Source organism: Pteronotus mesoamericanus, unplaced genomic scaffold (assembly GCF_021234165.1).
Source record: "Pteronotus mesoamericanus isolate MK-2021 breed Mesoamerican mustached bat unplaced genomic scaffold, CSHL_Meso_final contig_24, whole genome shotgun sequence".
Classification (NCBI taxonomy): Eukaryota; Metazoa; Chordata; class Mammalia; order Chiroptera; family Mormoopidae; genus Pteronotus; species Pteronotus mesoamericanus.
The window spans coordinates 25,947,027-25,971,117 of NW_026555100.1; the positions used below are offsets into that span (position 1 = coordinate 25,947,027).

The following is a 24,091-nucleotide window of genomic DNA, read 5'->3' on the forward strand; positions in this document are numbered from 1 at the left end:
TGCCTACTGCCTATTGTTTTCATACTTTTTTTTTTTTTATTGTGGAAGAACACACGTAACACAAAATTTACCATTGTCACGCACTCCATTCAGTGGCATCAAGTACAGCCACATTGTACGACCAGTGCCACATCCCAGCTCCAGAACTCTCTCAACATCTTCAGCTGAAGCCCTGTTCCCGTGAAACAGTAACTCCCCATTCCTCCTCTGCCAGCACTGCCTGCTTTTGTAAATAAAGTTTATTGGGACACAGTCGCACTCATTTCTTTGTACACTGCCTGCTTTTACACTGCAGGGGCAAAGATGAGTAGTTGTAACAGAGACCATGTGGCCCACAAAGCCAAAAATATTTACTATCAGGACCTTCACAGAAAACGTTTGCCAACGGCTGGTCTACCTCAGTGCTGACCAACGGTCACTGAACGCGCACTCCAGTCCTGAACCGGGGCCCTCACTGCGACTTCAAGGCAGATCTCCATTTACTTCTATAGAAGGAAATAAGAAAAAGATCTTCCCTCCATTGTACCCAAATTTGTCCCCTGACAGCTTACATTTTTTTTGCTGATGCCAGCCCTCTAGAAGGACAAGCAGGAGGGAAAAATTCAAATGCCCACAAAGGCAGCTTTATGGATTGAACCGGGCCCCGCCCCCAAAAAGATACGTTGAAGTCCTAATCCCCAGTATCTTGGCATGTGACATTCTTTGGAGACAGGGTCTTTACAGAGATAATTCAGGCTAACGTGAGGTTTTTAGAGTGTGTTCTAGGCAATATGACTAGTGATCTGATAGAAAGGGGAATTTTGGACACAGAGACCAACACAGGGAGAGCCGAACACACACAGGGAAAACACCATGTGAAGATAAAAGGCAAAAATTGGGGTCACGTTTCTGCAAGCCAGAACACACCACACAAGCCACCAGAAGCTAGGGGAGAGTCACGGACAGATTCCTCTTCACAGTCCTAACAAACTAAGACAGGCAGGCATGTAAATGTAAATGACAAAACAGCAAACAGCACATGAAAAAGCCACCCTGACCAGACTCAGAATCAGGGAACACTGAGAACTGGTGAACTGGAAAGCTTATGCTCAGCCTAATGCAACTGCTCTGTGGTACACAGCTTCATCCCCACCCCCCACCCCCCAAAAATCAATTATCAGGATTTCATGTTAAATATCCTGCTCTGTAAAAAAAAGGCACAATTTAACTAACACATTGCATGAGCCATATTCAACACTCTTGGGGCAAATGTGGTCTATCACAGACTGTGATGTGTCCTCTACAAGGCAACCAATGACTCTCTAAAGATGGGTACCAGGTCTCCAAGAATGCTCTTTTTCTCCAGATTATTCACACTAACATTAGCCACGGAGAATCAGGCACTAACTGCCACATGCTGAGACAAATGACAGGTCATGAAAAGGCATCGGTTTCTGAAAATCTTGGTTTTGAGTCTAACTAATAGTCACATGTGATAAATGCATATATTTTTGAGGTTATCTACTAAAAGCAAGTTAATAGGATCACTGACTTAAATCACAGCAAACCAAGCTTTCCTTCTGACTGACAAAGGATGTGAAGTTGTCTTATAATTAAAACTGTAACCAAAACACTACTGTGGCAAACACTGCTGATCATTAAGTTAAAGCAGGATAGCATCACAGAAAAAGAAAAGTTCACCTTACATTTACAGGCCTGCTCATGTCAATGTTGATGTCTTATAATATATACCGTTGCATTCTGAGAGTTGTGATACTCAACTGTCATGGAAGCAACATATACATCCAGGAGCAGCAAATTCCAAGGTTTTGTGAACATAACCTCGAAAAGCAAGGTTTTCTTTCACTTTGCTACACTCCCAGGATATCAGAAAATACCCACGTCTGGAACAGTAATTCCTAAATATCAGTCTGTTTGGCCTACATTAGAATCACGTAGGGTACTTGGTAAAACCTCAGATCCTGGACCCCACTCCACATTTAACAAACCCCATCTCCAAGGTGGGGGGTGGAACGGGGAATTCGTATGTTTACAAAGCTACTAAATCACAATCCCCAAAGGTGAAATTAAACTGAAAACATTCCTATGACACAGCAATTTCAGTTCTCCATAAAAAAGAGGCACAAGGATGAAGCAACAGCAAATTAGCAAGAACCTAAATATCCACCATAGGCATCTGGTTTAATGAGCAGTAGTTCTTTACAATGGAAAACTTACTAATGCAGCAGTTAAAAACAGTGTGATGCAGCTTTATGTATTAACATAACAGTTCTTCAAGAGTGAAAAATGTAATCTGCAGAAAATATACACAGTTGAATACTGTCTACATTAAAACAAGACATTATATTTCTCGCCGGAAATTCACACACAAGGTCTATAGGAAAAGACCCTACAGTGAGCACTGCGCTTAATTATGAGGAAAGCGCTAAGAGAAGCTCAGGTAGTTAAAGAGTTCTTTATTTGTAATTTCTGAATTGTTTATCATGAAAATTGATGTTTCTATTACCAAAGGCACACAAGTTAATTTGGTTTGAGGGAGTCACACCTTATCTGCATGTCTAGTCACCTACGCAGAGAATCCCATCTCAGGTCAGAGTCAGATCCTAAGCTCAGAGTACAGTCTGTATTTCTTGTGGAAGTAAATGGCCAGTAGATACGTCATACCAGATTTTAACTATATGTGTATATTCCTAAATGGGACTTAATATCTGTCTGTATAAAAATGTCATACATAAAACCTACGTAGTAATTGCATAAAACCTACATAGCACATGCATAGTGGGCCACCTGGCCTCAGTTAGCTCTCAACTCCTTCTCATAAAAATGGCTTCCTCCTTGAACAGTGCCTGGGAGTCACACAGCTCCAGGGCTAAGACCCCATGCAGTTACTGGCTTGTGTTTCGGGGCCACATTATAAACTATACGAGCAACAGCATCTTTAGGTCATCCTCAGTGTGGTCAGGTCAGACACGTGGGAACAGTGCATTTCCCTCTCCCATCTCCCGCCCACTCCTACGCACCACTCACTGCGTAGAATAAAAGACAACTCCCAAAAAGTTTAAGCTGCCTTCTCCCAGACTTCCTTGTGTTCTCTTTGTGTAACTGGTGGAGTTTTGCACCCTCCCTGACTCCCCAGGATCTGGAGGTAGGGGTGAAGGGGAGATAAGAAAAACCGTGGAGAGAAGAAATCCCATTTTCCACTGATAGCAAAACGCAGAGGAGAAAAGCAGATTCTCCTTCTAATGACCAGTTCTTCAGATCTGAAAAGAAAATTGGGGTTGGGATGGGTTAAATACCTTAAAGAGAAGATCTGGAAATCGTGCAAATTTAGCTAGAGGGCTAGTACAGAACTTGACTGAAGCCACAGGAGCCAAGGCAAAAAACATTTTAATCTTTTTGGCCAGCTCTGGGATCCGTGAAAATGCTATAAAACCTGTGGGACAAAAAGAAAATAAGAGGATTTTGATCTTCCGGAAGGAATTTTCTCTGAAAAGGCAAGGGCTGTCACGCCCTTTAGTGGCAACCTGAGAAACATGCAAGCAAGCGCCTCAAATATTGTCAACTGCTTGTTTCAATATTTCAACTAGATATTCGCTGGAAGAAATCTAGGTTGCTTAAACCAGAACATGTTTCCTGTTCCTCTAATAATGTAAACCAAGCTAAGGAAATGCTGTATTCCTAACAGCTGGGACCCCGTCACCCCCATCCACCAGTGACCCTCCATAATCCCTAAGAACAATCTATACAGGCATTTGAATCCATCACCAATAATTCAGAAAAGACTTACACATTTAGAGTGCCCTAGCATTAAAGTAGCTCCTAGTTTCCTCTTGGGTTACTGCTAGCCTTAAACTTGAGTGGTGGGTGGGGCAAAGGACATTCAGTAGACAAGTCACAGAAAAAGAAATATAAATGAAGAACAATGCTTAACTTAACGAATAATAATGGCAAAATGTATCCAATTTTGTGTGTGTGTGTGTGTGTGTGTGTGTGTGTGTGTGGTCTCTCAAACTGACAAAGGGTGTTTGATGGTAGTGTGGGTGAGGCAATTTAATTATACATCAAGACACTTGAAAGCATTCGTACCTTCCTTCTAGGAATGTATTCTAATGAGACCATGTGATATGAACACAAAGACACTGGTCATACTAAACACTAAGACCTGACCAGTGTGGCTTCGTTGGTTAGGCATCGTTCCACAAAGCAGTTCAATTCCCAGTCAGGGCAGTTTGTGGGCTTGGCCCCTGGTAGGGGCGCGCAGAAGAAGCAACCAATCAATATTTCTCTCTCACACTGATGTTTCTCTCTCTCTCTCTTTTTGCCTCCCTTCCCCTCTCTCAAAACATAAATAAGTAAAAATTTTAAATGCTGAAAAGGGGAATTCTTTAAATTATGGGACAGGTTCCTAGTCCCTACTCAGAGGGACGTTTGTTTGCTAGAATTATGGGCAATTTTTATTTTCTTTAAACTTTGCTAATTTTCTATTTTTATTTACAATGAATACACATTACTTTTACAATCAGCATAAAGAAAAACTGCATGTAACTTTTAAAAACTATAAAGAAAGTGTAACATGGCATCTTTGTAGTTAGTTTCATTCCACTTACAAGTTAGTATACTTTCTTGTTTTCTTTTTAAAAGTCTCTGCACTTTCAAAACTTGTTTTCTACCCTCTCACATCCCCATACTGCTTAATGAGAAAAATACGTAATGGGCTGTGGCTTACATTAATTCCTTTAAATTCAAGAGAACCATACCACATGTTTATCCAGTTATATTAGAGTCTGAATTTCCAGAGAAGATGAAATATTACCAAAATTTTTTTGCCTTTGCTCTAGTCATTATTTTTGTTTGGTAATAACAGTAATAATAACAATAATAAAAGTCTATTAAAGCAAATATTGTTTCTAATTTTCAGAACAAATGCAAACTGTGCAATACATTATATCAACTTCCAATCTTTATTTCATACATACCTATCGTAGTGCCTTGAGAATGACCCACATAATACACTTGTTCTTGGCCAGTTTTTTTCAGAACAAAGTTAATTGAAGCTGGTAGGTCATAATGTGCCATCTCGTCATAGCTGTAAGCCAAAAATGGAACGCTTTCACTGAGACATTGCATATAAATACAACAGCACACAAATAGTAAGCATGTAGTTTGATCACTTGTCACAGACTGAACACAGCGGCGTAAACCATGACTGAGTGCAGGAAAGAGAGTTGCCAGGACTTCAGAAGCCCCCAGGGACCCCTTCGGGTCACAATTTACACCATAAATTAGTTCTACCCATTTTTAAACTTTTGTAGAAACTGGATCAAACAGTATGTATTCTTCTGTATTAGGCTACATCCGAACTGTCGCACACAGTTGTAGGTTGTCCGTTGTATAAATATACCACACTTAATTTGCCCATTCATTGCTAATGGACATTTGGTGGTTTCCAATTTTTCACTATTACAAATAGTTGTTGTACACGTCATTGGTAAAAGCGCTTGTTCTTGCATTTCATGTCCTTAGGTGGGCTCTGGTTTTATGACTACAAAGCAAGCCTGGAGGATCCATAGCCTGATCGTCTCTGTACCTGGTGTCCAGACAGAGCCCTGGACCTGCGCGCATGAGAGCGTATTGTCATCAGGAGAGCGGTGAGCCAATTGTTGCCACCACTTATGATGGGTGTACCAGGTTCCTTCCCTGTATCCCCTCTTTTAATCCCCCAATAACCTTATGAGATAGGAATTTATTATCCCCATTTTACATGAAGAAAACTGAGGCACAAAGGGCTTACGTGACATGCCCAGTGCCACACAGTGATTAACTGGTAGAGCCAGAAGCAAAAGAGAGAAGAGGAAATTTTCTAGATATAGAGTAGTGGACATTGGAATGTGTGTTTATAAAGGAAGGGAGAAGATCACAGGACATAACGTACCCAGCAGTTCCCACAGCACCAGGAATGGCAAAATAACTAAAAAATTCCTAATAGCCCTGGCTGGTGTGGCTCAGTGGATTGAGTGCCAGCCTGCAAATCAAAGGGTCACTGGTTCGATTCCCAGTCAGGGCACATGCCTGGGCTGCAGGCCAGGCCCCCACTAGGGGGCACGTGAAAGCCAACCACACACTGCCGTTTCTCTCCCTCGCTTTCTCCCTCCCTTCCCCTTTCTAAAAATAAATAAGTAAACAAAATCATTTTTAAAAAACTCCTAATTGAATCTAAATCTTAAGTGTATTCATTTACTTAAAATTTACCTCCCTGCTATTTGTCAAATTCCTAAAAAGGTTTAAAATCTTTCATGATCTGTCAGTTTCCTCTCATGTGGCCTGGAGTCCCCCATCTGCCTGCCTCCCCCGCGTGTCTGTGTTAAGAGTGCTAAGGAACTAGACCCCTGTCGTAATCAAATCAAATATACCTGAAGGCCCAGTATTCATCCTGTGAAACTGAATAGGTCTTGTGTTTCCGAGACCAGGTGTTCCCCCGGCTGTTCCCCAGCCACACGTCAAAACCAGCATCTGCCAGGATGAAGCCCAGGCTGCTGTTGGACAGGTTTGTGACCCAGTTACTTGAATCTGCCAGCAAGCCATGCTGCAGGAACACCACTGGCTTGGGACCTGAAACACATTCATGTTTGGGAGTTAGCAGCACCCAGCTTCAAAGCAAACATGGTATCTTGCTATGCAGATAATGCATATAAATGATCCCAAAGCAAATAATGCAATGGAATCAAGCTAAAATATGGAGGTAGCAATGTACTTGTATATAATATTAGTAAAGAATTTTTTTTTAATAGTGCTGGCAAGGTAACAGGGAAACTAGACTATTTTTGCATATCTAGTAACAAGACACACTGACTTAATCATCAAAAATACTTAAATATATTTTTAAGAACTTATGAAATGTTTCTATACTTTCCTCCAGTAGATTTCTCAGAATGTATCCTAACAAAATAAGCCAAAAGGAAAAAAATATCTCACACACAAATTTATAAATGAATATTTATATTTATATGTAAATATATCTTCTACTCACCCATACCTGAGGCAAGGACACAGCATTAAAAACAAAGACTTGGGAGTAAAAGAAATCTGACCTCCAGGTGCTTACATAGGGATAAGAACATTCAGTGCTTCGTTAAACAGGCATTTATTGAGTACCAACTACATGCCAAGCATCTCAACCATGTGCTGGGGACCCAGCAGAGAATAAAAGCAAGTGAATTTAAAAAAAAAAAAAAAAAAGGTCACCCTCATGGAGCCAACATTATACTAACCATGAGGAGTAGAGTTGGACACACGTGGGCTCAAGTCTGTCCTTTCCTAGTTCTGATGTGCCACCCCGGGCACAGTTATTTCAACATCCTCTGAAATTTATATCATCCCCATGCAGAATGGAAATGTAATATGCACCTTACATATGTAAGGGAGTAATGAGCTATGACATATTATATGAAAAGCTCTTAGCAAAGTGTCTGACTCACAGTAAGAGTTCAATAAACCTTAGCTTACATTATTAAGTTACTTAACCAGCCTGAGTCTCAGTTCCACAAATAACTGTTAAAAAGAATAAATGAGATAGTTAAGTGTCTGGTATAGTGACTGACACGTAAGTCGAAATAAGTAAGAACTCCCTTTGCCTTCTGCTCATTCTCTGTAATAGTGAAATTCTAGAATAAGCTAATGGTTGGGTGGTCAAAAGATTCACTGCCATCCAGCTGGTGCAATGACAAGGGCTGTGGCAGCACAGAAACGCTTCTAACAGAGGCTTAAAGGGGAAAAAAAGAGTAAAGCATGGAATTACGGACTACTCTGCACTGCAGCTACGCGGCAATGATGTATGCAAGTGAAGAGTATAAAATACTGAAGAAAAACGAGAAGATTCATTGGATAGTCATACGGGAAGTGAACTGACACTTATTTCTGTTAATCGGATTTCTTTTCCCCTTGCTGAGAAAAGCTGACTGCAATAATGGGTATTATTGTGTGCTTACAAGCTCTAAGGTACTGTGGTAAAAGTCCTGTGAAGTTGGTACTATTCCCTTTTAGCAGAGAGGGAATTGAGCATGAGAGAAGTCAAATAATTTCACCACTGTTGACCGAGAGCTGGTAAGTGTGGGAGCTGGGACGTGAACCCAGGTATACCTGATACCACGGCCCATGATCGGAACTGCTTTGTTATAGGAAAGAACATTAGCCAGAGTAAAGTCATTCTGCACCATACAGAAAGTCCTCAAAGAACGACAGCCTGAAGAGGGGAAGCTATTTTGGAAGGAGCTGAACCAAATGCTTGGAAGAAAGCAATCTCTAGTAGGTGGAGGAAACAGAGAATGGGAGACAGGGGCATGAGACAACCTTGCCTGCTCAGGCAATTCTTCCAAGGGCCAGCCTGGTCCACACACTCCAGCACCTGAGGCCTGGTGTGGCTGAGCAGCAAACTAATATGCCAGGACAAGCGCTGTCTTCCCTGGCTATGCCTACAATTGGTTCGTTTCTCCTGAACCGGTTCGAGGAGAGCTGGGGACTGACCGAAGGAAAGTCCCAAAAGCACCCTGGACCAGAGTGGGCAAGTGACGTTGTCGTGGTCGCCTAAATAGTTAGCACAGAGTCAGCAAAGAGATGCCCCACCACTGCGTTGCCTGCCTGATTAGGCCCAAATGTGGGTGGAAGTGTGGAGGGGATTACTTGGGCTCCGAAAACGAATCTGCTGAGCCCACTGTCTCATATGAGGAAGATGACAAGTGGATGGGGGAAGAATATGGTGGGTGGGCAGGGAAGTTCCTCCTACCTCCCAAGTCACTGGCCTTCTCTATCTGGTCAGGCCACCACGGACCAGGCCCCCAGATGGTGTGAGAAATCAGCTGACATGCAAGGAAGAACCAAAAGAAGAACAAGGAGGAATTCACAAAGACCAAGGGATTGGCATGAAACAGACCTTGGTTCTTAATGGTTACAAAAACTCGTAGGATTTACCCAAACTCCCATGATGTGTAGATGTCCTTTTCAAAGTGGGAAGGGTACAGTGACTGATATACAGTAAAGCTCAAGAAATAATGACTCATAAAAACAATACTGAATGTATAAATATAATAAAATAACATTAGAACAGAAACACAGGCAGGAGGGTCAGAGTAAGAGAGAGACAGGAAGATGCTACACTGCTCGCTTTTTTAAAGATAAAAGACGGGGCCAGAAGCCAAGGAATGCAGGCAGCTTCTAGATGCTGAAAAAGAAAGAAAAACAGACCTCCCCTAGAGCCTTCAGAAGAAACAAGGTTCTGTCAACAGCTTTCTTTTTGGCTTCTGACCTCCAGGACTACAGGATCATAAATTTATGTTGTTTTAACATATTGCATTTGTGGTGACTGGTTACAGCAGCAACAGGAAACTAATACAGTTGGGGACTAGCATTTACTGTCACTTTTCAGATGATGACTCTGAGGCACACTGTGGCCAAGCAATCTATGTACAGTCGCACAGCCGGCAATCCCAAACCAGGACACCAAGGCAGCAGTATGTCTCCTGGGCCTAAGGGAGACAGAGCACCCTTGCTTCTTGATAGTCTAGCAGGAGCCTACATAACCTAAAATCTTTTAGGATCTCCTAGAAGTTAGACTGTAATTTGCATAAGGGCCCCAGCCCTCCTCTGCAAAGGCAGGCTGTAGACAAAATGGCCTCAAGGACTTAGCTTATGGTACATAAGCATTCTCGCCCCTTCGCAGTGAGTAAAGCAAAATCAGAACCACCCCTCACCTTCGACCTTTCTGCAATCACCCATGGGGCCAAACAATTCGGGAAAGCTCAGCACCCACCCAAGAGGCCCTCGGCTCACACAAAACTGAAGTCCAAGGTCTGGTTCAACCATCCCTTTGGGTGTTAGATCACCAAAAACGTCAGGGCCTGGGAGGCTCCCTGAATCTGCCCCAACTACTTCAGATAAACCCTAGCAAGCACTGGCACCTGGCTGACGTATAGTTATTAGTACTCACCTTTGTCACAACAGCTACAAATTATGTGCCTAGCACTTCATTTTACATGAACTATATACTGTTACAAGAGAGCTGTTAAGATCCATCCCATGTTAAAGATAAGGTAACTGATGCCTGGAAACAGAAATTAAGTAGCCTGCCCTAGAAGGCTCACCTAGCAGAGCCAGAATTGAAACCCAAGTCAGCCGCATGCCAAAGCTCTTGCTTTTAACTACTACTCTAGAGAAAAATTCATTAGAAAACAAAGGGGGCGGGGTGGGCACTTATAGGCATTCTAGCCATTTCCACGCAAGCCAAGCACTATTTCCTCAAACTGGCTGCCTTTCAAAATCACCTGGGCCACTCAGACAACAAACACATTTCCAGCCCTGGTTCTGATTTAGGGAATCAGGAACTCCAGGGACAGAGCCCGGAAATAATTAGCTTTCACACGCTCCCTTGGCTCTTCTGGTGCAGCCCATCCATAGGTGTGTTCACAGTGGAGTCATCTAGAGGGAAATGTGCTCAGCCCTCAGAAGGAGCCCCGGAGGAGCCTTTGCCAAGGCTAAGTTCAAAATGCCTGCCTGTGCACACTGAAGGCATTTATTCATATCCCAGAACGCCATCAGGTACAAAACTTTTCAGATACTATTGGTGCTTTATTTGATGATTGCTTTATTGGACAATTTGTATACTTTATTCAAGGCCTATATGTATTTCCTTGTTTTGGCCAATTAAAATAAATAGTTCATCATGGGATTAACCTGCTCAATACTTATTACCTAAGGCCAGGTTCTCTAGTTTAAACACCACTGACTCAAACTGGCCGGCCCACCATCCCTTGCCCTAAAGCAAATCCCTTTTCCTCCTTGAACTGGCTGTCTCACCCAGTAAAATGAGGGAGTCGCTCTACAGCACAGGTTCTCAATCCCCAGGTTTTTACCTCGGAGTCCACAGGAGACCATGTTAACAATGAAAGCTCTCCGAATCCTCAGCCCAGGCAGGACTCTGAGATCATTCTAGTGCTAACATCCCATGACCTTCTGAAATAAGGCTGAGGAGCTAAAAACAGAACCACTTCCCTATAAATAATGAATTTCTGAATTTCAATTCCCTTATGGAGTTAATGCAAAGCAGGGATAGCTCAACACTCAACAGAGAAGTTTGTTTAACACTGAGACGCATACTTCACAGCTCACCAAGAGCTTTCTAAGTAATTGTTCTTGACCAGACATGGAAACGACTGTGCAAATCAGGGGATTCTTTACTCAGTCCATAAACTCTCTTCAAATACATCCAAAACTGGTGTAGGCACGGGTGCCTTTCATTTTACTAGGGAGAAGGGCCATTGCCTTCAGCCAGTCACGTACCCCAATTCTGAAGACAGCCCTGGTATAACCATCCCTCGAGGGTCCATGCAGCGGAGATGGGGCCGCTGGTGGCTCTGAAGGACACGAAGATGATAAAGACAGAGCCTCAGCCTTCAAAGACTGAGGGAGGGATGATGCAGCGAAAGAAGCACAACACTAAGTCAACCCGAAGCAAAGTAAGAAAAGCACCTCAAGAGGGGTATTCGCAAGGCTGCTGAGAGTTCAGAGAAGGCGCGTGTCTCCCTCCTGCTTAAGCAGTCAGGGAGAGTTGGCAGTTACGCCGCTGGGCTGGGAAGGGTGAAAGGAATTTTTTAAAAGATGATGGCTGGGGGAGGGGAGAAAAAAAGGAAGAAGGACTCACAGGCAGGGACAACAGTGTGGTGACTGCTGGGAGGAGGGGGTACAGGGGGATTAAACAGTAATGGAAAAAATACAATAAAGATTAAATTTTTTTAAAAAAAGAAGACCATAGGCAGGGTGAGCAACCTTCCAGAGGTTGTGTTCACCAGCTGAAGTCCAAGGAGACTTTAGCAAAAAGGAAATAACTCTGGGATAAAATAACTGGATTTGAGAGTGTCAGAAAGTAGTTCTTTGATACTTATTAACATAACAAATGCAACTCCAATTATATCATCCATAATTTGGCTGTGATGCCAACTGAAACCTGTACAGTCGATAAATGACAAATGTTTCTTTGATAATGGGTAAACATAGGTGGCAACCAACAGTTGGCAAGCACCCCTTGTACACCTTGTGAAAGAGGAATCCTACCCCTTCCTACAGAGGCAGACCCCGTAGACATCGTAGCCTATGACTGCACTCACTACCTTGGGGAACCATATCCAGGGTGAACCTCAAAGGCCTACTGCTGTACAGAATGGGGGTGAATGGTAGAGACAACGAATAGGACAGAATATTAAGGGAAGGTGAACATCTTCATTTAGCAGGCCCCCGAAGATTGTCGAATGGCAGTATCATGTAATTATGCCTGGGCTCTAAGAAGCCTAATCCTACAAAATTCTACATAAGATGAATGAAAACAGAGAGGCTGGCAGAAAAGAAAGCAGTTGGCACGTGTAGAGGAGCCGTGTGGCTAAGCTCTGTGATCATAAAGCCTCCAACAATCTCCACATGAGGCTCCACATACAATCAGACGACCACTGAGACAAGGCGGAAAGACGCGCGTCATACAGCTGCAAACTCTGCTTGTGGAAGCACCACAGTGCAACCAAAAAACTGAGGTAGGGGACACTTTGAAAAGAGTAAGAGGAATGGTTTCACCTTAACCTCATAAATGACTCATGTCTCAATGTATCTTGTAATGACTTGTAGATAGTATAGACGTATGGTGTTATTTCTGTGTGTATTAAAAGCACTAATTTCTTAAAAGATAAGCAGACTGAATTTTCACATTCCTGTTTTAAAATTCTTTCTTCTTTTCATATATGGGAAGCCTTAAAAATGGAAGTGGCTCAAGCATCTCTCAGGTTCTGAGTTTGTTTCAAGCGTCCAGTTAAATGGTAACAAGAACACAAGGTACAGGGGTGGCCTGGCAAAGCGAAGGAAGGGGTGAACTGAAGCCGTATCACGTGGGCAGCCTCGAGAGGACTTGACAGCTACTGGGGGTTGGGGGTCAGGAATGATTCTGCAGATTCTAGCCTGGGTCATGTGGAGGGTGATGGTGTTATTAATAAAGGAGGAAGTCAGGAGAGGAAGTTGTGTGAATGAGAAGATGATGACTTCCATGTGAAGGACCTTAGGAATTCTTTTGTCTATTTGGCTCAAATGAGCCAAAGTAACACCACCGACAACGCTGTTGCTGAATATGAGTGAAGGGCAATAAAGAGCCTCTGCCTTGGACCATGAACATGCAAACCAGCTGTCACAGGAGAATCCATGCAGTGGGCAGGAAAACCACAGATTCCTTTAGGTCACTGAGTCATTTGTCACAGATTTCCTCTAAAACTCCCCTCTGCGGGTAGCTCACAGCAGGTGTTATATGAACACCACTGAAGCCTCCGAGGAACAGAAGAAGAACGTGGGAACCTAATGCTATGATTTAGGGTACTTTCTGTTCCCCATTTTGAAGACCAAGAGGATCCACTGCCCCACACCTCTGCCAAAACAAAACAAAACACCAGTAAAACAAAAAGAATATAGAATACAACCTATAGAACCAGAGAGAGAGAAAGACAGACGGAAACAGCCAATCGACTGTTTTTACAGATGAAGAACGCTAGGCCTGCATATGTGAAGCCAAACAAGCACTAAGGGGCTGAGACAGACCTAGCACTGAGGTCTCCTAACTTCTCCTCCTAACCCCTGGGAATGAGCCAAAAATTGTGCTCACTTTCTTCATATTCCAGTGCATACCATCTTCCCCTGCCATATTCTCAATACATACACATAGGGCATGAGGCCCTATTTGCTTTAATTGCTGTATGGACAAGGAAGCTTGGAGGTGGTGATAAGACAAAAAGAGGAGGCACGTTCTCAAAGCTTGCTTTTAGCGAGTATCCCTGCATCTTTTAACAATGACTCACATTACTAATTATATTAGTCAATTACCCACTTTTAAGAGAAATAACATCAAAATATATTTTTCTTTGTATGGGATCTGTAGTCAGTATACAGGGTTTACTTTAGAGGAAAAAAATAAAGGAAACCAAAATCATATGATCATTGTGGAATGAAATACGAGGTCTGTCTGGAAAAAGGCCAGCCATTGTTAATATAACAAGAATGGTTTGCACAACATCGATGTAGCCTGGCAGCCAAGAAGAGGGGAGTGGGACGCATATGTGTGAACAATGATGACTTCCCTGTACTAGACAGTCAGGGCAGTAGATGCCACTGAGTGAGCATGTGTACTGTGTGGCTGTCACATTCAAAATGACTGAGCAAGTACACCAACAAATCTGCATCAAATTTTGAGTTAAGTGTGAACAATTCCTCCACAGAAACTATTCAGATGACTCAGAAGGCCGCAGCTATGGGAAACTGGTGATCGGCAGCTTCATCACAACAACCCAGCCACTCATGCATCACATCTCATGCAGTTTTTTGGAGAAACATCAAATCACCCAGGTGACTTAGCCCCTCCACCGCCCAGACTGGGGACCCTGCGACCTGGCTTTTCCCAAAATGAAAATCACCTTTGAAAGGGATGAGATTTCAGACCATTGATGAGATTCAGGAAAATATGACGGGGCCGCTGATAGCGACTGGGAGAACTGTGTGAGGTCCCAAGGTGCCTGCTTTGATGGGGACTGAGGCAGCACTGTCCTATATACAGTCTTTCTTGTGTCTTGTAACTTCTTCAACAAATGTCTCTATTTTTCATATTACATGACTGGGTATCTTCTGGACAGACCTCGTAAATGTTTTGTGTGTTTGAGCTGATGAACATATAGAAGCCCTCACTGTAGCTCACTATTCATTTTTGTAATATGCTTATAAAAAGAAAGCTTAAGAGTATGTATCTGTAAATCATAAAAATCTCAAGAATTAGAAATTAAATTTCAAAAACAGCATGGGCCATTTTAAGGATTAGGGCCATTTATGGACAAAGAAATAGATAAGTCAGATATTAAGAAAAAAACAGATAATGATCATTATCATAAGGTTTTTAAGCTTGCTTTGAATAATAATTTGGGAAGGTATTAAGCAAAAGCAGGCCTTCTACTCCTATAAAAATTTAATTGAAGATGAGATAATTATCCAATTACCTTAATCTCAACCTTAACTTACTAAGGAAAGTTTCTAAAATCAGAAAATGTTAAAGATCAAGCTACATCTGGAGAGGATTAAATAAGAATCAGATCCTTATTCTGATATTTAAAAATGTCAAGTAATCTCTCTAGAAATTCCTTAATCTAGTGACTCATAGAAACTGGTCAAATTCCTATCCTGACACAGAAAACACCCATACCTTTGTCGGAATGGTTCTTCCTCCCGTGAGGGATTCGGTGGAGACAAAGAATATATCCATCTTCTGTCTCAACTAGGTGTTCCTCACTAGGAAATCCCCAGTAAGAGATAATTTCACTCTATGGAGAAAAAATATAATTATAATGGAAATTCTATGGACAGAATCTGACATCTCCCATATTTACAGGGAAAGGAGAAGGCACAATATCAATAACATTCTCTAGGCTTTACTTAAGAAATTGAAGTTTCAGCCCCGGCTGGTGTGGCTCAGTGGATGGAGCACCAGCCTGCGAACCAAAGGGGTCACCAGTTCGATTCCCAGTCAGGGCACAGGCCTGGGTTGCGGGCCAGGTCCCCAGTAGGGGGCACATGAGAGGCAACAGCACATGGATGTTTCTCTCTTTCTCCCTCCCTTCCCCTCTCTTTAAAAATAAATAAATAAATAAAATTTAAAAAGAAGTTGAAATTTTAGTCTGCTGAATGTAGTTGCACACCCATCGCCAAAGTAAACCCTCCACTTGTTTTATCCGTGTGCTCTACTCACAGGTGTTTAGTTAAACCTCACTTTCATCATTCTAGCATGTTCCACACCAACTGTGACTAATTTTACCATAGCTTTGGGCGTCCTTGTTCCCATCATGGCTCCCAGGCACGAATAAACAGTCTTTCTTTTCTAAGTATGCCAGCTAATACTGTGATCTACCACTATCCTTATTTTAAGAGGTCTCATCCTGGTTTTTTCAGTAATCTTTATTTCCCCAGTACTTTATACCTAAATGAGGTATTTCCAGACTTTATGGTTTACTCAAGATTAAAAACTTGCAAATGTTTTAATTATTCAAGGGATTATTTTTGCATGTTTGGTCTAATAAAATGTTTTTTCAGATATTTTCATTTTTGTAATGAATTATGCTTCCTGAACATCGTTAATCATGATTCTTGTTCAATGTATTGTAAAAGCAGCACTCAGTAGCAATGTTCTTGCAAACTTTTGACACTTTTTTTTATTGTCCTTTAAACAGATTTAGTGAGACATGAAAATTAAACAAATCTATAAAAGTATCATTTATTGCCCTGGCTGCTGTGGCTCAGTGGACTGAGCGCTGGCCTGCGAACCAAAGGGCTGCCAGATTGGTTCCCAGTCAGCGCACAGGCCTGGGTTGCAGGCTGAGTCCCCAGTGGGAGACAGTGAGAGGCAACCACACATTGATGTTTTAATTCCTCTTTCTCCCTCCCTTCCCCTCTCTCTAAAAAGAAATGGATAAAATCTTTAAAATATATAAATATATAAATAAAAATATCATTTATCGCTCAGTAAGAAGTACATAGTTTTAACAGTAAGATGCAATCTGCAAAATATACATCACCTGTTAGGAGAGTCCAGCAAACTGAATCTAAGCTTCGGGGAATGTGAAAAGCACTATGAGATATAAAAAGATTTGAGTTTGTGGCTCTGTGTAACCCTCATAACTGAATTTAAGAAAATATTTAACATTTGTCACACGCATTTTAAAAGCAGGTGACTCTGAGAAACTTACCACATTCATATTTATTTCAGGATCCACAGTTGTCAGCTTCCCTCTGGATGTCTCAGAATGCAGGGTCCCAAGGGCCAAACAGAACACCAAACCCAAGAGCCACATTTTCATTCGGTATAAAACAGTCTGTTGTTATTTGTCCAAATTTCCCTGCATATAATTATGGTGGTAGATTAATGTTCCCATAAAGAGTTCAGAACCAGGTTTAGGGCAAGTAGAACTTAGGTGAAAGGCAAATAGGAAACAAATGACTCCAGTCATATCTGGAAGCGAAAAAGGAGGAATTCTTTTACTAAGAAACACCACCCCCCCCCAGCCACCCCCACACCTACTCACTGCTTCATGAGGAGGTTAAATAAGTTGTTACTGGAGAAATAAAAGAAGGAAGGACTTATTGTAGAAGAAGCTAGTTAAGAAAAAGGAAGGTCCTCAAAAGTCCCAAGCCTGTTCACTTTCCACCCTTTTCTCTCTAATTGTGATTTAAATACATTTAAGTTCAGTGAGTGTTATTAGCTTTTGTCCTGATTATCTATTCACTTCTATTCTTGCTCCGATTTATAGGTTAGGATTCAAATTTGTCACCCAAAGGGAAAAAGTGAAATGAAAGAGCCTGCAAGAGAAACAAAGGGGAAGAAGACCACCCCTCTCTCCTTTTGAGACCCTCCAACCATTAACAAAGACCATCAGGTTTCTGTCAGTGAAGGCACAAAATCACAACATGGCAAAGAACTGGAGGTGACTGTGAAAGGCAGAGGGCAGTGACTCTCCCAAGGACACCCAGATGGTTAGACGCAAGGCTGGAACTGCAGCCCTGGCCTCCTGCATTGTTTTAAGTAAATATAATCACTTAAAAAGGTCCATGTGTGTATGCCCATACACTTGTACAAAAATATTTATAGCAGTCCAGCCTGTGTGGCTCAGATGGTTGATGCATTCTCCTGTGCACAGAAAGGCCGAAAGGCAACGGGTTTGATTCCGTGTCAGGCACATACCTGGATTGTGGGTTTGGTCCTGGTTGCGGAGCATGCGGGAGGCAACCAATCGATGTTTGTCTCTTTCTTTGGAATCAGTTAAGTGTATTTTTTAAATGTTTATAACAGGTTGTATATAATAGCCCAAAACTGGAAAAACCCAAATGCCCCAAATGAGTAAATTGGTAAGCATATTATGGTATAAAGATACTACTCAGCAATACAAAGGAATGAACTAAATAACATGGATGAATCACAAAACAATTATGGTGAGAGAAGCCAGACACCCTCCCCCACCCAAAAAAATGCCTCTAGAAAATGCAACCTATCTATTTTGACAGAAAGATGATCAATGGCTGCCTGAGGAGGAAAGAAGTGGGAGAAAGGAGTTACAAAAGGCTATACACAAGGAAGCTCTGGAGGAAGTAGGGGGCAGGGAGTGATGGCTAGATTTATTACATGGAATCTACTGATAGTTTCACAGGTGCATACATATGTCAAAGCTTATAAAATTGTACATTTAAAATATGTCTTGTCATTGAATGTTAATAATACAATACAGCTATTTTTAAAAGACTATGCTTAAACTCAGTACAGGCATAACTCGGTGATAGTGAGCGTTTGGTTCCAGACCTTCACAATACAGCAAGTATGGCAACAGAGCTTCATTTATTTATTCAACCTGGAACCAAATCCAAAATATCTCCAAGGTATGCCTGTAATCCACAAATCTTAAGGATCTGGTTCTCAAGAAGATGCAAAAGTGAACTGACACCTTCTTTGATGCAATTCCTGCTGGTGCTGCACTTACTTCTCCTAGCAGTGGTGAACCCCGAACTTGCAGATGCAGGGAATCTTATCATGGGGTCTGCACTGGCAAAGCAAGCCCACTTGCATTTAGGCAAAAGTTTGCACTTCTTGGTGGTAGTTAGAAGGGCTGTACCATCCTGCTCTACCTTTTATTTTAAATGCAACCTCTCAAAATTCTCGTATTACTAGGGAATAAGTCGACTGAAAAGGAAAAAAATGAAAGGTTATAAGCACAATTTTTAAAACAATACAGCATCCAGCAGTAGCTGCTTCCCATTCCTCCCCTGTCCTGCAGCACCTGGACCAGCTGTCCACGGAGGAGTCTCTCCGAGGTAACAGCTGAAGCTACTCCAGGAAAGATCGCCTAGCAAACCTTTCCTTCCAACACAACACTAAGCAAGTTTAACTTACCAGCCAAGTGGTTCCCAGAAGGATGAAGACTGACAAGTGTAAATGGAGAAAAAGCCCCTTTCAGGCTGGATTCCAGGGGCTTTTCTAGGCTCCCTTAGCCACTTTCACTCAATTCTTTCTACATCGTTAACACTCCAATTAAGTATTTATCTTCCCTCTTTCGCCCAAGCTCACCCAGAGTGTCTCATTCACTTTGAATCCCTAGGACCTATCCAAGTGCCACTCACCTATTAGATGCACAGTACAGATTTTGCAATATGAAATAGGAGCAGTCCAACAGTTTAGTGGCTGAAGCCCCAAAGCAACTTGTCATACAGCTTAATAAAAACAGCAGCAACAATAACAATGTCGACTCCCACTTAAGCTCTTGCTATGTGCCAGACGCCACAGGCATCGCTTATGACCTACTAAGTCAATTACTCCTCCACCACTCTGTGCAGCACCCTTAAATACTTATTTCAGGAAACTGAGGTTCACCCAAGTAAAGTGCGGAAAGCAAAGTGCCAACTGGTTAAATAGTGTCGCCGGAATTTTCACCAGGACTAAAGCCAAAGTCCACTCTCGACCAAATCGTGAGCTAACTAGTCAAGGCTGGGCAGGCTGCCTGAAGGAGCTAATGGGAGTAGAGGACGAAAAGGAAAGAGGGGAGCTGAGAATCAAGAATCTTGGCTGTCACCGCAGTCGGAAGGTTCTGGGCAACTTCAGTGACTGGGAATCAGAGGGCACCGGGCGGGGCGGACAACTTCAGGGAGCTTCCAACTCCTGGATCATTGGGATGTGGCTGGACCACCAGTAGGGTGCTGGGGCAAGACGTCTCGAGCCGTGCGGACATGGTGTTGCGGACCTGCAGAGGCTCGGGACCACGCAATTGACACCCGAGGAGCTGTGCGCGACACTCCCCTCGGAGCCTGCGGAGGTAGATCCGAACTGCCGCACCCGCACCTGCCGGAGCAGCTGGGGCCGGGACTCACCTGGAGCCGTCCTCCCGGGCCGCTGTCCAAAGCCGCAATGCCCACTCGCAAAGGCCGGGACTCCTAGAGGGCCCCTGGGGAGGGCGGAGATAGTTTGACCCCAGGGCCGGCGTCCGCTCCGCCTTGAGGCTATTAGCGGCGCCAATCAGAATGGGCGATCGCCGGGAAGTGCGGCGGCGACTCCGCCCCGGCTGAATTCCGCGTTTCCCGGGCCGGCCGGCGGCCCCCGCGGAGCATGCGCCGTGGGCGGGCCCGAGAGGCGCGGCAGCCAGGGCAACGCCTCCCAGCCCTTGGCCGATCGCTGCTCTATCGTCTCACCCCTGGTCTCTTAGCTCTGCACCAGGAGGTCCGCCTGAAGAGCCGACACCCTCTGCTTCAAATTATATGCTCCGTATAAAGCACTTAGCATTGTGACTGCTGCAAAGCAATCTTGCTGTACATTTTATTTTTATTACTAAATATGCCAAGCATTACTGAGACACTAGGCATATAGCAGCCAACCAAACAAGGTCCCTGTCCTCCTGCTTACATTCTAAAGAGAAGAGGCATACCATGAATAAATAACTATAGGATATAAAGTAGTAGAAAATGCTATGAAGAACAAAAAAGAGTAACGAGGTAAGATGCAATGTTATATGTAAGATAATCAGAAAAGGACTCTCTGATGAAGTGACATCTAAACACAAACAGGAAGGTGATTGACAACCATGTTGATACTGGGGAATGAACATTCTGAGGGGAGAGAGTAGCATGTGCAAAGGCCCTGAGGCAGTAATATTCCTAATTGATTCTAGCAAGAGGAATGAGGTCTGGGTCCCTGGAACAGAATGTGCATGCTGAGAGTGGTGGAAAATGAAGTCCTAGAAGTAGTTGGCAGCCTTTGAGGACCTATGGTAAAGACTAAGGGGCTTTTTTGTATTTTTATTTATTTATTTATTTATCTTTCTACTCTCCATCCATTTATTGTATTATTTTTCCATTACCAGTCACCACCCCCCCATACCCTCTTCCATCTCCCACCACCCCTCTCCTGCTTTTTCTTCTGAATGAGGTGAGAAGCCAGTGGAAGTTTTTCAATAGAAAGGCAACACAGTCTGGTTTAGAGCTTAGAAAGATCACAGTAACTGCTAGGGCCAACTATGGAATCAGGGGGACTGGTGAGAAGGCCACTGCAACAACCCAAGTGAGAGTTAATGATGGCTTGGACCAGGGTGGGGAGAGCAATGGAGGTGGAGGAAAATACTCCACTCGAGGTATGTTCATAAGGTTGAGCCGAGAGCGTTTCCTGGTGGTTGGATACAGGCATGAGGGGGAAAGCGGTGTCAAGGGTGGTGCTAATGGGTTTGGTAAAACGGGGTTGCCATTTTACTAAATACTCTTGCCTGTTAGAGAACTCTAAACACCTCTTACGGAACTCTGTCAGCTAAGGCTCCATCAGGAAACAGAGCCACTCGAGGCATTCCAAACAGGGGAAATTGTTACAGAGGTAGTGGAATTGCTGGGAAGCCCAACAGGGTTTAGGTAGGCCCCTGACAGCGATTAGGAACAACAGGAAGGGCTTAGGCACTACTGAGGGAAGATAGTGTCAACAGAAACCACAGGTTATAGTGTTGACCAGCAGCCTCTGCCAGAGCCACTGGCCAAGGATAAAAGAAGGGAGTTAAAAATACCAAAAGTACTTGTGATTTTTTCCTTCCTCCTATCCTCCAGTCTCTAACCAGTGCCTCCTGTGGGTCAAGTGTAACCTGAAGCTGGCTGACACAGGAGCCTAACAAATGCAGCCGGCAGGGGTCGGACCCTCCATAATGCAAAGTAGAGCAAAGGAAGGAGGGGGAATGAATCTGGAGACAAAATGGCAAAGATCACCACTAGGATATATATATGTCTAGTGTTCAAATTCCAGGCTAGAGATATACTTTGAGAATAATCAGCTTAGCGACAGTATTTAAGGCATGAGACTGGATGAGACCTCCTATGAAATAAGCAATAATAACAAAGAAGGCATGTAGAGATTCAGAAGGTAAAAAATCTGAGAAGACAGCGAGGTTGGAGGAGAACTGAGAGTGTTGTACTTGACACCAAGTGAAGAAAAAAAAGAAAAATGATTAGCTTGGGCCAGTACCAATGATAGCTTGAGTGAGGTGAGCACTGAGGATTGAGCATCAGATTAGCAACATTTCTGAGCGTGAGATGTTGGGCTAAGCCCTCTACATAAGGTCAATCCTCAAAACTATTTCTGCACCCTCATTTCACAGGAGAGACTTAGAAAGCTTAAATTCATTGTCCCAAATCAAAGGAACAATATAAAGGTACAAAAGAAGAAAATAATTCGACCCCAAATGCAAGCGAGGCAAATTAAATCCAGGCTGTCATCTATGAATGAATGAATGAATGAATAAACAAAAGTGCAACCAAGGAGTTCCTTCACCCGGGTAAGGGAGGATTTCCCCATTTCCTGCTTTGGGTCATTGTAATCCACAATGACCGGTGGGTGACCCATACTTTTATTATAAAGATAAAGCTTTAAAGAAGACAGGGGTACAAGGTGTCCTGTGTGGATATGTATGAGAGAAAGAGAGAGCTTGGGGTGGATACTTTATAAGCCAGAGTGGTGGATTAGAGACTAAAACAACAGTACCAATACCAGTTCTGCTTCTAGCCAAGATGAAGGAACAATGACCAGATTTACTCTTCTGCCTTAAACAACTAGGGGAAAAAAGTGTAAAACATTAGGTAACAGAAAGGAGAGTCATCCCTGAGACAAGGAAAATAAATGAAATGAGCCCTGCAATTGCCCCAAATAACAGACTGGAGAGAATTTCCAGGCTATAGTTCAGTGAGAGTGGAACCTATGCAAAATCCAGTGTTTTCTCTGAATGAAGAGGACAAATGAGAGATCAGGAAGGCTAAGACAATAACGTTTTCAGGGCAGAGTATGGAGTGGAGACTGATGTAGAGAGAAGGGAGGGGAGAAGGGAAGGAAGAAGGGAGAGGTGTGTGGGGGAGAGAGAGAGAGAGAGAGAGAGAGGAGCATGAGACCACATGCTCTGGAGGTCTTCAGAGGGTTCCCTTCAAGTCATAGACTGAGTACCAATGTGTTGTTGCATGTGAAGAAACTACACTAGACCAGGAAAAGAACTACCTAAAAGAAACAAAGGGGAAACCCCCCAAATTCACACAGGATTGGGAATAGCTTTCAGGTTCAATCTGGGCAGAACGGAAAACCTTGTAATATAAAGGCACTAGGTAAAAGTCAAAAGGATATCAACTCGATATTGTCAGAAAATTAGCCCTGGAGTAAGGCTACATAAATGTAAGAGTCCTGAAACAGACCCTCAAATTATTTTTACCAGAGTGCCAAGACAATTCTGTGGGGAAAGGATAATTTTTTAATAAATGTTGCTGGGAAAATTGGATAGCCTTACCTCACATCTTATACAAAGTTAGCTCAAAATTGACTATAGACATAAATTTGAGATTTAAAACTATAGAATTTCCAGGGGTGGGGAGAGAGAAAATCATGGATTTGCCAATGATTTTTAAAAAGACAACACATGAAAGAAAAAAATGTCAAAAAACTGGACTTTTTCAAAGTAAAAACTTTTGTTCTTCGAAAGACACTTTATAACTACAATGAAACGTCACTTCATATCCACTGCAATGACTTTATCAAAGACAGATAATAACAAGTGTTGGTGAGGATGTGGAGAAATTGGAACCCTCACATATAGGTAGTAGGAATGTAAAATTGTACAGCTGCTTTGGAAAACAACCTGTAGTTCTCAAGAGGCTAAACATACCGTTGCCATATGGTACAGCAATTTTACTCCTATGTATCTACCCAAGAGTAAGAAGAACTTATGTCCACATAAAAATTTGCCCATGAATATCCATAAAAGCACTGTTCATAATAGCCGAAAGGTGGAGACATGTCTACCAACTGATGAATGAATAAATAAAACATTATATATCCATACAGTGGAATATTATTGCATAATTTTTAAATGTAGTACTGATAGATGCTTCAACATGGATAAAGCCTGAAAACATGCTAAGTGGAAAAAAAAAACAATCACAAAAACACAAAACAAAACACTCCATTTATATGAAATGTCCAGAATAGGCAAATTTA

At 42.7% G+C, this 24,091-nt stretch overlaps 1 protein-coding gene across 3 annotated transcripts in view; it reads right to left on the minus strand.

Moving 5' to 3' along the window:
- Nucleotides 1–20,081, minus strand: part of LIPA (lipase A, lysosomal acid type) — a 31,151-nt gene extending 11,070 nt beyond the window's left edge. The window contains exons 1-6 of one of the 3 annotated variants that reach the window (XM_054572809.1): nt 19,960–20,081; nt 16,797–16,946; nt 15,260–15,377; nt 6,411–6,609; nt 4,977–5,086; nt 3,297–3,433 (exon numbers count right to left, since the gene is read on the minus strand). In XM_054572809.1, coding sequence (XP_054428784.1) covers nt 3,297–3,433; nt 4,977–5,086; nt 6,411–6,609; nt 15,260–15,377; nt 16,797–16,907 — 675 coding nt within the window. In that variant the 5' untranslated portion in view covers nt 16,908–16,946; nt 19,960–20,081. Of the gene's footprint in view, nt 1–3,296; nt 3,434–4,976; nt 5,087–6,410; nt 6,610–15,259; nt 15,378–16,796; nt 16,947–17,788; nt 17,893–19,959 lie in introns of those variants that run through there. The other 2 variants (XM_054572810.1, XM_054572808.1) reach the window with 2 other exon arrangements.
- Between the last annotated feature and the right edge of the window lie 4,010 nt (nt 20,082–24,091).